This window comes from Panthera pardus, unplaced genomic scaffold (assembly GCF_024362965.1).
Source record: "Panthera pardus isolate Hobbes unplaced genomic scaffold, ASM2436296v1 HiC_scaffold_27, whole genome shotgun sequence".
Lineage (NCBI taxonomy): Eukaryota > Metazoa > Chordata > Mammalia > Carnivora > Felidae > Panthera > Panthera pardus.
In genome coordinates this window covers 25,685,063-25,700,657 of record NW_026526843.1, presented here as the reverse complement: position 1 = coordinate 25,700,657, position 15,595 = coordinate 25,685,063, and the positions used below count along the sequence as shown (strand labels likewise).

At 41.6% G+C, this 15,595-nt stretch overlaps 1 protein-coding gene across 6 annotated transcripts in view; it reads right to left on the bottom strand.

The window, feature by feature from the left end:
• The window catches only part of TENM1 (teneurin transmembrane protein 1), a 781,688-nt gene that overhangs the window by 122,714 nt on the left and 643,379 nt on the right, over window positions 1–15,595 (bottom strand). For all 6 annotated transcript variants that reach the window (XM_019438138.2, XM_019438139.2, XM_053892078.1 and 3 more), the window contains one exon: window positions 655–798. In XM_019438138.2, the coding sequence (XP_019293683.1) occupies window positions 655–798 (144 nt within the window). The remainder of the gene's footprint in view (window positions 1–654; window positions 799–15,595) is intronic.

Sequence of the window (15,595 nt, the reverse complement as noted above, 5' to 3'; positions counted from 1 at the left end):
GTACGTCTCTCCCTTTGCATGAGATACCTAAACTAGGCAAATTCATAGAGACAGAAAGTATAATAGGGGGCTCAGGGAGGAGAAATAAGGAGTTGCTGTTTAATGGGTACAGATTTTCTCTTTGGGATGATGGAAACATTCTGGAAATGGACAATGGTGATGGTTGCACAACACTGTGAACGTACTTACTGCCACTGAATTGCACACTTACAGATGGTCAAAAGGTCAACTTCATTACGCATCTTTTACCACAATTAAAAAAATTTTTTTTAATGTTTATTTTTTTGGGGAGAGAGAGAGAGAGAGAGAGAGAGAGAGAGAGAGTGCAAGCAGAGGAGGGGCAGAGAGAGAGAGGGAGACACAGAATCCGAAGCAGGCTACAGGCTCTGACCTGTCAGCACAGAGCCCAATGCAGGGCTCGAACCCACGGACCATGAGATCATGACCTGAGCCGAAGTCGGACACTTAACCGACTGAGCCACTCAGGCGCCCCTCTTTTACCACAATTTTCAAAAGTTCCATTGAATGACTGGAAACATCTATCAAACCATTCTCCTAGTATTGGACATTTAGGTCTTCCCCAAATTTGGAACAATTAAAAATAAGACTGTGATTTTAAAATTGTATATCCTTTGAAAATAAAAAACTGCTTACCACTTTGAGGATTCAAAATATGATGCTTATTCAATGACCAGCCTCCTAGGTTAGAAGCATCCATCTCAAAACCTTGTAAGATAACTGTCCTTTTCTCCCAGAGAATAAAGTCAGGACATGTTTCGTATTCGTATCCCACAGATACTGCAAACAAAAAGTTAATAACACGTTAGAAAATTTAAAAACATTTGCTTTGTTTTTACACAGGTTGATAATTCTGTGGATGTTGCATTTGCTATTGAATTCTGACTGGGGCTGAAATGCGCAAATGTCTTCAGCTAGCACAGTACAGCAGAACGTCTAGCATAGCACGGGGCGTCCAAGAGCGATCAGTCAGTGCCTACCGGATACATACATGGATGAGTGAGTGAATGAGTGCTGTCACTAGGTGTGTACCATATGTTTATGGACATTAAGCATTGGGCTTTTGGGTTGGAGGCCGTGTTGTAAAACTGAGGAAATAAGCTCTCTGAAGGCTTAAGCTCTGCTGATAACAATTTCTTTCTTTACCTTTCCAGGAGGGGTGCAGGGAGGGCTGCTTTCTTATCTCTCCAGAGTGCAAAATGCACTTAGGAAGCTGGTTTTGGAGTACTGGGTCACTTCTGCAACAACTGACGACACATGAGACTAATAAAATCGATTTGCCCCATTTATATTTTCTTTTGTGCTAACTGGCCTTTAGTTTGCCGAGAAGTTGAGTTTGCTTTGAGCGCTGCAAGTGTAAATTCCACCTTGTGCACTTATATTTTGGTTTCTGCATAGAGCTAACCAATGGGATATCACCCAACATTTGGCTTCAACTCTTAGGAAGCACAGATGTTGTGCATTAAACTTGGAACCCTGGAATGCCACTAAAATGGGAAGTGAGAAATGTGGTAGCAAGGATGCCTCTGCTCTGCTGCAATATGTCTAGCTCAAGTATACCAAATCCCAGCCATTTTCGCAGCTGGTAACCCTGCTTACCTGTTGCAACCCCAGATTTCTGATTCTTGAATTTAAAATGCTTTCTGTTCTTATAATGTTCTAAGCCTGAGAGTACTGGCTCATTACACTGCATACCCCGAAGCTGCTTCCCCCTTTCTGGCAGCTTAAAATATCCCTAGCTACTAGTCGACCATTGCTTTCCAGTTTCTGTCTCTACCTGACTCTTTAGATGCCCCTGGAGAACTCATTCCTTCTTTTGTCATTTAGTTATGAAAACTGGTAATGAAAGCATGTGCTTAAACAATGCCAGAACCATAGGTCCTAAGATGAAAAACGAAAGCAAACTAGTTTTGGTTTTTGGAATTGGGTGAAGGGAAAAAATGGTAATTTTTGGTCAAACTGATTTATATGTGTGTGTGTGTGTGTGTGTGTGTGTGTGTACGCGTGCATGTGCACGCGCGTGTATGTGAGCATAACACATAAGCCAAAAAGCCCTTATGATTATGAATATACAACTCTGTAACACTGTGGATCATCTGTGGCCAATTTTAAATCGTAGGCTGGTTTCTTTTTGTCCTTTTTGCCTTAATAGGGATCTTAAAGGGCCATCTTCAGAGGGTACGTGACCTATGCAGTCACACAGGGGCCCATGCTTTGAAGGGTCTCACACTTTGTTTAATGCTCTGCTGTCACTGTCTTGAAATCCTTAGTAATTTTTCAATACGAGCCTCTGTATTTTCATTTAACAATGGGTCCTGTAAATTATGTAGCTGGTCCTGATAGGGATGCCCATCCACCAGCTGGTGAAGACTCACGGACTGCAAACTCATTTTATCGTTTGCCCTAACCAAGCATTATTAACAAGGGAGATCAATGGGGAGTGGGAAAGACTAATCATAAAACGGAAATAATTTCTAAATGGAAATTAGTTTGGGATCATCCTGTGTCAATGCTGCTCCCTATGAAGGTGGATGGAAACAGAATTTCGGTGATGAAAAGATCTCAAAGGCACTCTAGTTCAGGTTATAGTCATGGCACAAATCACTGCTCTCTACAATCTCCTCGATATCCTGTCATGGCCCCCAGAGCTTGCTAAAACAACTGTGGTAGAGTAGGAAGAGTTGGTTATGGAACTAGAGTCAGAAAAACTTTCAACTTTTGGGTCCGTCATTAACTAGCTGTTCGGTCTCAGGCAAGTTACTCTGCATCTCTGAGAGTCATTTTCTTCACTGGTCAAAGTCAGGGTGGAGGAGGATGGACTAGAATTGATGATTTTTTAGAAACTTTTGGGTCAGGGGGACTTTTATTATGAATTTGATAAAAGTTAAGAATCTTCTTCCTAGAAAAATTCAGATGCACACACAATTTTGTATATAATTCTAAGGCTTCACTGACCTCCTAAAATCCAAACAGAGATCTCACCTCAAAGACTTTTGCATCAGATAATTCTTATAGTGTCCCTGGAGCACTAACACTGTATGATTCCAAAGTGCATTCTTTCAAGATTGTGTTTGATCTGTTCAAGTTGGAGATTGCACCCAAAAGCCAAAGACAGCCCCGTATCTCATGATGGCAAAATCAGGTGGTGAGAAAGCACGCTTAGGGCCATGTTGGTGTGCGGAATAACACGGGTTCTGCTTCTCTTGCCAACATTTAAAAGTCTCGATTAATAAATAATCACAGCGACAATTACAAGTTCCCTGAAAGCCATCATCTCCTTCCCTACCATTGTCAGGATCTGCCTTTTGTACACTATAGGGTTGGTGAGCTCCCCTAGAATCCCTTCTCCAGAAGGTGATGATGCAGTTTGGCAAATAAGTAGCGTGCCCTGGTGACCTCCAATGGTGGTTTGCAGCCGGATTTTTCCCTCTCAGTGACAGTTAGAGATCCTCCTAACTCTGTGGCAGGAAATGCTTACATAAAGTATCAATTAAAGAGTTCTCAATGCAATGGTAATGAGACAGACTCTTTTTACCTCCTATCTGCTCTCCGAATTGCTCTCTAGTCCACAACAAAAAAGTGCATTGGCTGCCAACCCCGCAACGATATTACTTTCCCCCCCCCAGTCATAGCAAATAGCAACAAGGCAGCTACTTAATAAGTTCTCTCTAATTTTTATTACATTTCCTTTCTTGGGAGAAAGCTCTATGAGCTAATAAAGTTATAATTTATACTTAAGACTTGTCCAAAATTTCAACTAACTTTAATGAGATTGGCTGTGTGTCGGGGTATTTTTATACGTGGCTCCTTGCTCAGACTAACAAGGCAAGGTTTCCTTCTGACAGCAGCCCCCTTTAACATAATCCTGGAACTTGCAACCGGTTTATGAGAACACAGACATTCCACCCCACAGAGTCGAGTGACTCTCTAAACGCACGGGAAACTGGGAAATACAGTAGCAACCAGTCCTAGACTCGTCCCATCGAGGCAGACTGATACGCTAAATGCCTACTCTTTTTTATGGGATCAAATATAGGGGGAGAGAGGCTACTCAGGGACTGGCAATGGAAATGCTGAGCCCCGACATTACACTCTACCTGGTACTGTAACAGCTAGGTCTCAGCTCTAAGCAGAATGGACCACTGCCATTTCCCAGGGTAGCCTATTGCCTATCGCATCTGATCATCAACACAGCAGGGTACAGACCACCGATTTAGCATCTGGCACTCTGGAGCGGGGATTAGGAAGAACAGTGTAATAGAAAGGGCAAAATAATTATTCATCAATATTTCAGAGGAGCAGCAGAAGGCACACTGGTCTGCCAGTGAGCCAAGATAGGTGGAGAAGGGGGGCGCCTGGACCATACTTTCCAGGAGCTGCTAGAGTGGCCCCATGTTGGTATGTATGTATTGGGATGGCAGGTGAGGAAAGAGCCATTAATATAGCAGAATACTTTCTCTGAATGATGTGACCGCCTCCCTTGTGACACCCTTAATTCTGTCCGGATTTCTGTCTTTCTGTGTTCTGTCCCTCACCTCCACACAGAGATATTAATGGGATGTTTCTTAACCAAGAGTCATCGGTTGTCAAGATGGGACCGCTACTTTTGCAGCGGGCTCTGTCCTCTGGTCACAGGATTGCACCTTTGACTGCAATGTTTGTCATCTTGCAAATATTAAGACTGGCTGATAAAGAAAACTTTATTATACTGGTGTCTAAAGAGCGATTGCAGCTTGCCGCAAAGCCATTAGACATTGGAAAAAAGAACTGAAAGCTCATTCTACTTCTCCAAGCAGTAGCATATGTATGATGTGGGGACTGCAAGACGGCTAAGGGCCCCCGTGCCCCTGACACCCAATTCAGTGACTGCGACATTCATCTATAAGGGCTGGGACGGGAGATTGACATTAAATAGGCAAGGCAAAAATGCTATGCAATGAAACTGATGTACAAAATATGACAAGATTAAGCAGATGATTTTCAACAGCTTCAGAAATCATAATGGCTGCATTTATAAAGGCGACACATAATTAAAAGTAGTCTGATAGTGGGAGAAACTCACATGTTCCCTCACAACCTCAGGGAACATCCTACAAAGAATTTCATGACATTTAAAAGGTAACTAATGGCAAGATAAAAACTTCCTTATCCAAAAGGAATCATTAACTACAACAATAAATATTTCCCATTCTTTTAAAATGGTAGATTAATGCAAGACAACAACAAAAACAACAAAGGACGAGAGACCTAAGGAACCAAATGAAAGCCACGGCAACAATAGACCAAGACTATACAGATACAGTGCTATCTATTGAGAACACATATGTGTTCTTAGAACTTCTACCTTTTCCTATCCTCTAGTGATTTATCATATGATAAGATGACCCCAGAAGCTCCTCAGTTTGACACATTGCCCAGTGGCCTGAAATGCTTTGTTGATCTATCTATTTTCCCTGGCTCACTAGGAGTGTCAGAATCAGGTGATGAATTTTTATCAACTGCTTTTTCAGCACTTATGGAAATATTCACATAGTTTTCTCTTGTAATCTATTAAGGTGGTGAATTATAGCAATAGACTTCCTACTGTTGAACCTTCTCTGTGGTCCTAAAAGAAACTCTATTTTGGTTATAATGTATTATTTTTTAATGAATCACTGGATTTGCTTGGGTAATACTTAGGATCAGTATACCCTAGCAGTTTATAAAAAAAATAGGGTTTAGACATGATAGTGTTAAAAGTGAGGTAGTTGAATACACAAAAATAAACTCAAAATGGATGAAAGACCCAGATGTGAGACAGGAAACCATCAAAATCCTAGAGGAGAAAATAGGCAACCACCTCTTCGACCTCAGTTGAGCAACTTCTTACTAGAGATGTCTCCGGAGGCAAGGGAAACAAAACCACAAATGAAGTATTGGGGCCTCATCAAGATAAAAATCTTCTGCACAGGGAAGGAAACAATCAGGAAAACTAAAAGGCAACTGACTGAATGGGAGAAGGTATTTGAAAATGACATATCAGATAAAGGGTTAGTATCCAAAATCTATAAAGAACCTATCAAACTCAACACCCAAAAACAAATAATGCAGTGAAGAAATGGGCAGAAGACAGGAATAGACACTGTTCCAAAGAAGACATCCAGATGGCTCATAGACACATGAAAAGATGCTCAACATCACTCATCATCAGGGAAATACAAATGAAAACTACAATGAGATACCACCTCACACCTGTCAGAATGGCTAAAATGAATAACTCAGAAACAACAGATGTTGGTGAGGATACAGAGAAAGGGGAATCCTTTTGCACTGCTGGTGGGAATGCAAACTGGTGCAGCCACTCTGGAAAATTATATGGAGGTTCCTCAAAAAAATAAAAATAGAACTACCCTACGACCCAGCAATTGCACTAACTAGATGTTTATCCAAAGGATACAAAAATGCTGATTTGAAGAGGCACATGCACCCCGCTGTTTATAGCAGCACTTTCAACAATAGCCAAAGTATGGAAAGAACCCAAATGTCTATCAACCGATGAATGGATAAAGAAGATGTGGTATAATACAATGGAATACCACTCAGCGATCAAAACGAATGCAATCTTGCCATTTGCAACAATGTGGATGGAACTAGAGTGTATTGTGCTAAGTGAAATTAGTCAGGAAAAGACGAATACCATGTGATTTCACTCATATGTGGAATTTAAGAAACACGACAGATGAACGAAGGGGAAGGGAAGCAAAAGTAAGATAAAAACAGAGGGAGACAAACCATATGAAACTCAGATACACAAAACAAACTGAGGGCTGCTGACGGGGTGTTGGGTGGGGGGATGGAATCAATGGGTGATGGGCACTAGAGAGGACAGTTGTTGGGATGAGCACTGGGTGTTATATGTAAGTGATGAAGCACTAAATTCTACTACTGAAATCATTATTACACTACATGTTAACTAACTTGGATTTAAATTAAAAAAATAAAAATAAAAATAATAAAAGTGAGGTATTTGGATGAATACAGGAGGAAAAGTAAAAAGCATCCAGCAGTGAGGCCGTCACACAACACTTTTGCCAAGAGGTCCTGTCCACTGAAATCTAATATTTGGAGATTTTTTTTTTTCCTGGCTGCTTTGTTCGAGCCTAGCTGTATACAAGTGAACCTGGAACCCGGATGACCTCGGTGCCTCCAAGGCAGGATGACATAGAGGCTCACACCCACATCTGCGAGTGCCTTTGTGCGCCTGGGCACTGCTCTCCTCTCCCTGGGCAGGCACGTCATCCCATTATACAGGCTAAGGGGTCTGCTTTAGTCTCTGTCCTTGTTCATTCGTTTGTTCAGTCATTCAACAAATATGCAATATTTAAAGGGTACCTCTCGTTGTCAGGAACTCAGGGTATGAGGATGAAGAAGACTGAATAAGACAGCACTTCCTCCTGCCCCTGGTCCCTCCCATGTGGAGCTCACATTCTAGTGGGAGGAAAAAATATAAAACAAGAATAACACACACAGACGCACACAGACACACACAGACACACACACACACACACACGGTGGTAAATGTTATGATGGGAAAATGAAGCATATCAATAGTGAGCATAACAAGACAGTTTAAAGTAGAATGAAGAAGCAAGGAAAAGCCTCTTTATGCAGAAGGGGTTTCTCTTATGAAATACAGGGAAGAACATTCTAGAGAGACAGCAGTACGTGTGCAAGGCCTTGAGGCTTGGTATCTTCGGGGAGATTTAAAAAAGGCCAGGGTGGCTGGAGGGTTGGTTTCTCTGTAGCGCATCAAAAACAAATGAACAACCACCCCTTTCCCCCTCCCAGTGCAAAATAAAACAAAAGATTACTATCCTTTAGCAGTACTTAGGCATTTTTCTTTGGAGAGGTTTTAGGAAATAGATTCACCTTGAAAATGGACTGGTTATCTTTTAAAACAACATGATTGATTAAAAGGGATACAATATTGTACTAGAAAGCAGGGGGCTGTTACTTAATGACTCAGCAAAGCTTCACTGAGCTGCTTGCTCTATGTGCCAGGCAGGTGATCTGCTAAGCACTGCAGACACAGTGGATATTATGCAGGGCAGGATAATCTGTCATGTGAGAGAGGCCAAACCCTGAAGGGCTCCGTACCTTTGGGAACTTTCATCCGTGGCCTCCTTAATAACCATCACAAAAATAATATCAACTTACATTTGCAGAGCACGCAACAGTTAAATACATTTTTGTGTAAATTACCTAATTTGACGACTCACAAAAACCTCTGAGGAAGATATATTTACTCCCATTTGATAGATGAGACGATAGAGTCAGAGAGGTAGAGTGACTAGTTCAAGGTCATCTGGCTAGTAAATGGCAGAACCAGAGCTAAACCCAGGGACTCATAAGCAAGTGCTCTTTCCTGCTATGCTAGATCACAGCTATTAAGGGAGAGACCCACAATTCAGAAGTGCTAAATAAATAACGTTTTATTTGCTCTGAATGAAAGAGATAAGGTTTTCAGGGAGGCCAGGGAGCAGCCTTGAAGGAGAAGTACCACGTATTCTGGTTGGCCAAAAACAGCACCCAGTTATGTTGTGGTCTTGATGTAATAATGAACAGCATTCCCTTTTACTCTCAGAAGTATCTTGGTTTCAATGATAAATTATACGGTCACACAATCTTGGAGAGATATCTCCGTAAATGCTCTGATATGGGTTGGTAGAGGGGGGTAGGAGGCAAGAATAATCATAAAGCCTGACTTGGAAAACAGGACAGATGGTTTGGAAAATCATTTAATTTTTCTGTCTCTTGACTATGTCCTCTTACCAATAGCTTTCAAATTCTTATGCCCGAAAGTCATTAAACTGTGACCCAGCATACACACGGGGAGATACACACACAGACATACACATACGTATAATCGAAACCAAGTCTTCCAAAATAATACTCTACTGAGAGCTTTACATTCTGATATTCTCTATTCTGCTCACTTTTGTTCTATTATAGTCCATTAAAAAATACTGGTTGACTCACCAAATGGATTTCACAATCTTACTAATGGGTGTGGCCAGCAGTTTGAAATGGGCACAGAGCACTTGGTTACCAGGGTATCTGGTCATTAAAAAACCCCGGTAGGCTCCGGGCACTCTTACTTTTGGAGGTCCTATCTCACATCTTATCAGCCATATTAAAATGGATACAACCGACAACGCATTCCCAGCATTAAAATATTTCATATGAAAGTGTGAAAACTGAGAAGCAGTTGACAAGCTGACACAATGTTTCATTTTGTAGACATTTATTCAAACATTTATTAATGCTGATTTTCTGGCTTTCTTTTCATATTTTGGTGCCAATATACTTATTTTTCAGGTTGCAAACATTTTTTGCAGGCCCTTGAAAAACTCATATCCTTGGTGCTACGCCTCTAAAGCTGAATGGATAAAACAGCCCTGCTCTCAGTTAACGATTATGAATTCATGAGTGGAGAGAGATGATGAAAGATTATTATCTCTGCTAGCTTCTTTGACAGAAAGCCACTGGGGCGTTGAATTGGGTACTCGGCAAGGTGGGTTGGTCAATTTAGTGAAGAGAGGCAGCAGTGAAAGGCATGCAGAACTCCGGACCGGGAGATCTGAGTTTGAGTCCCAACTCTGTGGAGGACTCTAGGCAAGTCACTTGCTCTTTTCCAACCTCAGTTTCCCCCTCTGTAAAACGAAGATCATATTCGTCGCGCCATGACGACTAGGCAGGAATGTTATAAGGATTAAAATGAGATAACGTATGTGAAAGTACTTCGCAAATTGTAAAGCACTACCCATTTATTATTAAAATATTCAGTGGATGCTATTTTTGTGGCTGTAGGTTTTACTGAAAGGAAATTTATGAACACTAAAGCATCGTTCTCAGGGATGTTTTGTGTGCACAAAGCAACCGTAGCTTAGCACCTATTACTATTAATGTTCCCTTGTTTGTCTCGAACACAATTTAGATGGACTCCTGTGCACCGTGAACCTTTAGGAAGTCTAGTTCTCCCTGAAACGCCACTCTTTCTTGGCAAACTACTGTACTAAATAATTATGCAATTGTTGTTGCCAATAGCCTTGAAAAAAAAATGGAATTGTTTATAGCAGTGCTACTAAAGGCGATGGCTGATTTCCTGAACTTCCAGGACTCCAAACCGCTACAATTTAATTTAATTAAAATGAAGACCACGCAGAATGCATTATTACATATTGATAATGTATGCGGACCCAGGCAGACATAGGGAATTATTTTGACAAAATTCATATAATGGATGCAGATCAGGGCCCCTGAACAAGCCAGTTTGTCAAATTAAATACGCCATCTCTAGAATTTTAACAGCACTGTGAACTTAACAACAATGATTTTTTTTCATTGTTTTGCGAGCAGCAGAGTTGGGAAAGAAACTAAATAATATACGATGATTTCCAGACATCATACCTTATTTAGAGCTAGAGAATCAAGTACTAGGGCCAAATTATTTCAAATGCACAGATGGAGTTTTTTAGCAGGGGAGTCTTGTCTGTGGATCAGACAACAAAATCTTTAAGCCGGATGAACTAGTGATTCTGGTTTTTGTACTGCAACCCTGGGGGTGACTTTACTCTTCTTCGACTTGATCAATATTGTACTGGGATTAATCAATCTTATCAGTTGCCATTGATACTTCGCCAAGGAAGTAGTTCACACAATCTCTGCTGGTAATTTATTCACTCTGGTATTATCCCCACTGCTTGCAAAATGGGTTTCATTGCAAAAAATGGTGGGATGCTCTAGGGTCTCAAGCACTCCTGTTCTCACTGTGGCTGTCCCTCAACCCTCTGTTCTTCTTTTGAGACACTCTGGCCCTGAGAGATGACACCGATTCCCTGCAGCTGAGCTATGTGGGAAACAAGAGTCCCACATTTCAAACTAGGCGGGCATTTCAATGTAGATACTGAGCATCCCTTCAAATTCGGCCTGTTTAAAGCTGATCTCCTCTTTCTCCATCACCCAGAAATGGGGGCAGGGAGGGAACAGAAGTTCATATTGAACTGGCATGAAGAGAAAGAAGGGTGGGAGAATCTTCTAGCCACAGTTTTAACCAAAATCCTTGCTAGAACTGGGACTGTACGAATATTGGTCAAGGTTTGTTTCCTATTACTAGTGTAACCAATTAGCATAAGCTTAAAGGCTTCAAACAAGACAAATTTCTTATCTCACAGTTAAGAAGGTAAGATGTCTGAAATGGTTCTCACTGAGCTAAAATCAGGGTGTCTGAAGTCTTCATTCATTCTGGAGGCTCTAAGGCAGAATCCATCACCCTGCCTCTTCTAGCTTCTAGAGGCCACCAATATTCTTTGTTTCTTGACTCCCTTTCCCCATCTTCAAAGCCAGCAATATTTCATCCTGCTGTGCCTTTCTTCTATGGTTATACCTTCCCCTAACTCTGACCTCCCCTTCTGACTCCATCTTCCACTTTCGAATTTTTTTTTTATTTTTGAGAGACAGAGCAAGAGAGCAAGAGAGTGAGAGCGAGAGAGAGAGAACATTAGTGGGGGAGGGGTAGAGAGAGAGAGAGTCAGAGGATTTGAAGTAGGCTCTGTGCTGATAGCAGTGAGCCCGATGTGGGGCTTGAACTCACAAACCGCGAGATCATGACCTGAGCCAACGTCAGACGCTCAACTGACTGAGCCACCCAGGCGCCCCACCATCTTCCACTTTTAAGGACACTTGTGATGCCACTGGGCTCACCTGGATAATCCAGGATAATCATCTCATCTCAAGGTCAGCTGATAAGCAACCTTAATTCCATTTGTAACCTGAATTCTCTTTTGCCATGTAACAGAATATATTCACAGACTCCAGGGCTGAACGTCTTTGGGGGTGGTGGTCATTATTCTGCCTACCAAAAGACTGGTAGGATCTCTAAATCCAAAGCAAATCCGAGAAGTGTCATATTAACCATATTAGCCATTGTTAGTATCCGGTGCAAAATTTAGTCCATTTCTTCTCACGTTAGTTAAGCGATTATAAAATTTGGGCAGGAGTACAACTAAACGTTTTCTTCGTTGTTTGTTTAGATTCAGTCATCTCTATTAAGGTATGAGCTCAGTGGTCACATACTTGATCACTTTGTCTCCATTCATATATGACCTGAACTGTTTATTGTCTGTTGTGTTCTTAAGGTGCTCACAATCTATCTGCAGAGAATCAAATTTCTCAAACTTCATTCTACCATCTGCTCTAATGTTTTTACCACTGTCAAGAAATTCTCTTAGTCTCCATGGACATGGAAATGGATACTAGGTAGGAAATAAAATCCCCTTAACCATTATCAGGGGCATTTCCTACAAGGTAAATAATCCATAGTCCATCTTACGCCCTACACTTGAAATTATTTTGACCATTTCTCTTGAGATCTTTGCCAGTTTTCTTTCTAAAAAATATGCTCTTTAAGTGCACATAAAATACCACGAGGAACACTTTTTTCCTCTCTCTTTGGATATTTCTGAGTCGATCAATTTTCTCTTGCTTTTATTACTTTTATTAGCCTTAAAAATGAACCAACAACATCTATTTGAGCATTTTAATTAAGGCCATTTTATAGCCACAATGCTTCAGGAAGCTTTGACCAGGAACAGGATTGCAGAAATAGAAAGTAAACCAACACCTGTCGGCAAACAGTAGGAATGGGATCTTCATCACTGCTGTGTATACTAGAAAGTCTCTGCTTTTCTTTGTGTTTTAGTTGTTTATTCAATAATCCATGGGCATACCAGAAGCTAAGTCATTAAGACTGCTTAACTCCAACAAGGAAGAAAATTTTAGAATCTTTAGCACTGGAGGTATTTAAAAGAACGAGAAGTAACACATTTTATGCATAAAGTAAGGTTGATAAAATGGTGCAGATACCGTAGAACACAGTTTGGTGGTTTCTCAACAAGTCAAACACGGAATTACCGTATGATTCAACAGTCTTACCCCTAGGTATATTCCCCAAAGAAATGAAAACAGATATTCAAACAAATACTTATATTTGAATGTGCATAGCAGCACAAGATGTGGTGTAGCCATGCAATGGAATATTACTCAGTCGTAGCAAAGAATGAAGTACTCACAGGCTTGGACGTGAATGAGCTTTGGAAACATTATGCCAAGAGAAAGAAGCCAGATGTGAAAGACTACATATCGTATGATTGCATTTGTTTGAAATGTTCAAAAGAGGTAGATACATAGACAGAAAGGAGATTGGTAGTTGCCAGGGCCTAGAAGGGAGAGTGACTGCTAGTTTGTGTGGGGTGCTACTTTGTGGGGCTGATGATGAAAATGTTCTGGAATTAGACATTGGTAATCGTTGTGCAACACTGCGAAAATACTAAAAGTCACTCAAATGTACACTTCACGTGGGTGAAGTTTGTGGTACGCGAATTACATCTTAATAAAACCGTTATTTAAAAGAGTAAGTTTAGGGGCGCCTGGGTGGCGCAGTCGGTTAAGTGTCCAGCTCTTGATTTTGGCTCAGGTCATGATCTCACAGTTCCTGACTTCGAGCCCCGTATTGCTGACAGTGCAGAGACTGCTTGGGATTCTTTCTCTCTGCTCCTCCCCCACTCATGCGTGCATGTGCTCTCACTCTCTCAAAGTAAATAAATAAACTTAAAAAAAAAGAGAGAGTAAATTAAAAAGTAAGGTTGAACTGCATTTATGTGAACCCTGGCAAGAAATGACTGCTATATATTGTCCTGGTCAGCTCTTCATGAGTGAGTGTACTGGGTAAATTGCTAGGTATCACAACTTAAGAAGAAAGTAAAAACAAAAAAGTCAATGACCTAGCAGGGGTTCTGTGGAAGGTAATAAGGAATGGGAAAACAAAGCCCTATGGAGAAAAGTTAGAGGAATTTTGGGTTATTCTAGAGAAGCAAAGGCTTTAGGATAGTATCCTCAAGAGAACATGAGGTTCAAGTATGCACTGGTCAAGGTCCCAGCAGGAATCACATATCACACTCAAGTGTTTGCGCAGAGAGTCAGATGAAGGCACTATTTACAGCTGCACAACGAGGAGCTGGGTTAAGGGAATCCATCAGGGATGCTGATCCACTCAGGGACTGACAACACTGAGAAGGCTTCTGGGTTTGCAGGGGCAAAGGGAGGGAATGGCGATACGGAAGACCAGAGGGCTTGGGGATGTGGAGGAGGGGCAACTGGATAGGAGCTGCCATCTTCTAGTTGCTGCCAGAATTGCAATGAGGCAGGGAGAAGGGTAAATACCCTGACCTCCTTCTTCCATTCTGCGGTCTCCAGATGGTACCACCTATTGACCAAATGGGAAGCCAGAGAGCAAAGGAGCCCAGGCAATGCGGTCCATAGAAGCCAGCTTCTCATAGCACAGAGAAGGGCAGGGAAGAGATTGTGTGCGTGCGTGTGTGTGTGTGGCAAGGAGGGAAACTGGAGAGTAACTGAGTGCTTGCCTGCTATATACCCAGTTCCCTACTTAGAGAAGCCGAGACAACAAGTACCTGCGTCGGCCCCATGCTTTATACCTTGCGATCCCAATACCCCGGCCACAGCAGAACTGAAAAGCCAATATCAGAGCAGAATATTTGTTGAGTGCTTACCATGTGTGAAGCATTTTACATTACTTATCTCATTTAATCCTCATATTATTATAACCTGTGAGTAGCAGTCACCTTATGATACTCATTTGATAGATGGAGAAACTCTGGCACCTGGAGATTAACTAATGGACCCAATGTTTCATAGCTAGTAAGTAGAGAACTGATGACTTGAACCCAGGGAAGGAGTCTGGCTCCAGACTTGTTCTCTTAATCACTACACTCACTGAAATAAGAATTAAGCAGGACTCCATAGCTGGCCAGCAATCGTGATGGTAGTTAGCCTAACGGTAGAGGTCTGCTTAGGGTGTTTGTTGTATGGTGACTGGCCGACACAATCTGATATTGTTTGTAAGAGGAGTCTGAATGCAAGATACAGAGCAAGTCAGTAGACTGTGGAGTTTGAAGAGCTGAAAGAAAGGGAGGGTAGTTAATATGGCAGGAGAAGTGATGAGCTCAGGCATCAGTATAGCTGAGTCACCAAGGAGGGAGGCAGTGGCCTCTTGCTACAGAGAGGGACAACTGGAGCTATTTGACAAAACAGATGCTGGCTTTCTAGAACTACGATGTATCTTCAGCAAGGCTGCAGTTTGCTAGTGCTTTTTCTTGTTCTTTCTTACTTTCCCACGTCTTTACAGGAACTGCCCGCTGAGGAAATCTGAACCACTCTATGTTTCTTGCATTCTAATACGGTCCAACAGAGGGGAGTTAATTATTTAAGTATATGAGGTTCTCTTGGGCAACGATTCCCCTCACCCCCGCTATTAGTTTTCCTCTGGAAAGAAAGGGAGGAAATTGATACACTATAGTCTAAAAGATGTATGGGAGTGGTTCTATGATAGACCCTTCCAAGGGAGGATATGAAAATATCTCCTCTGGAGAACTTTAAAAATAGTCTTCTCATCTGTCCAAGGGTGGTTTCCACGAGATATTGCCTGAAGACACAAGAATCAATGGCTCCCGACTGTGACTCC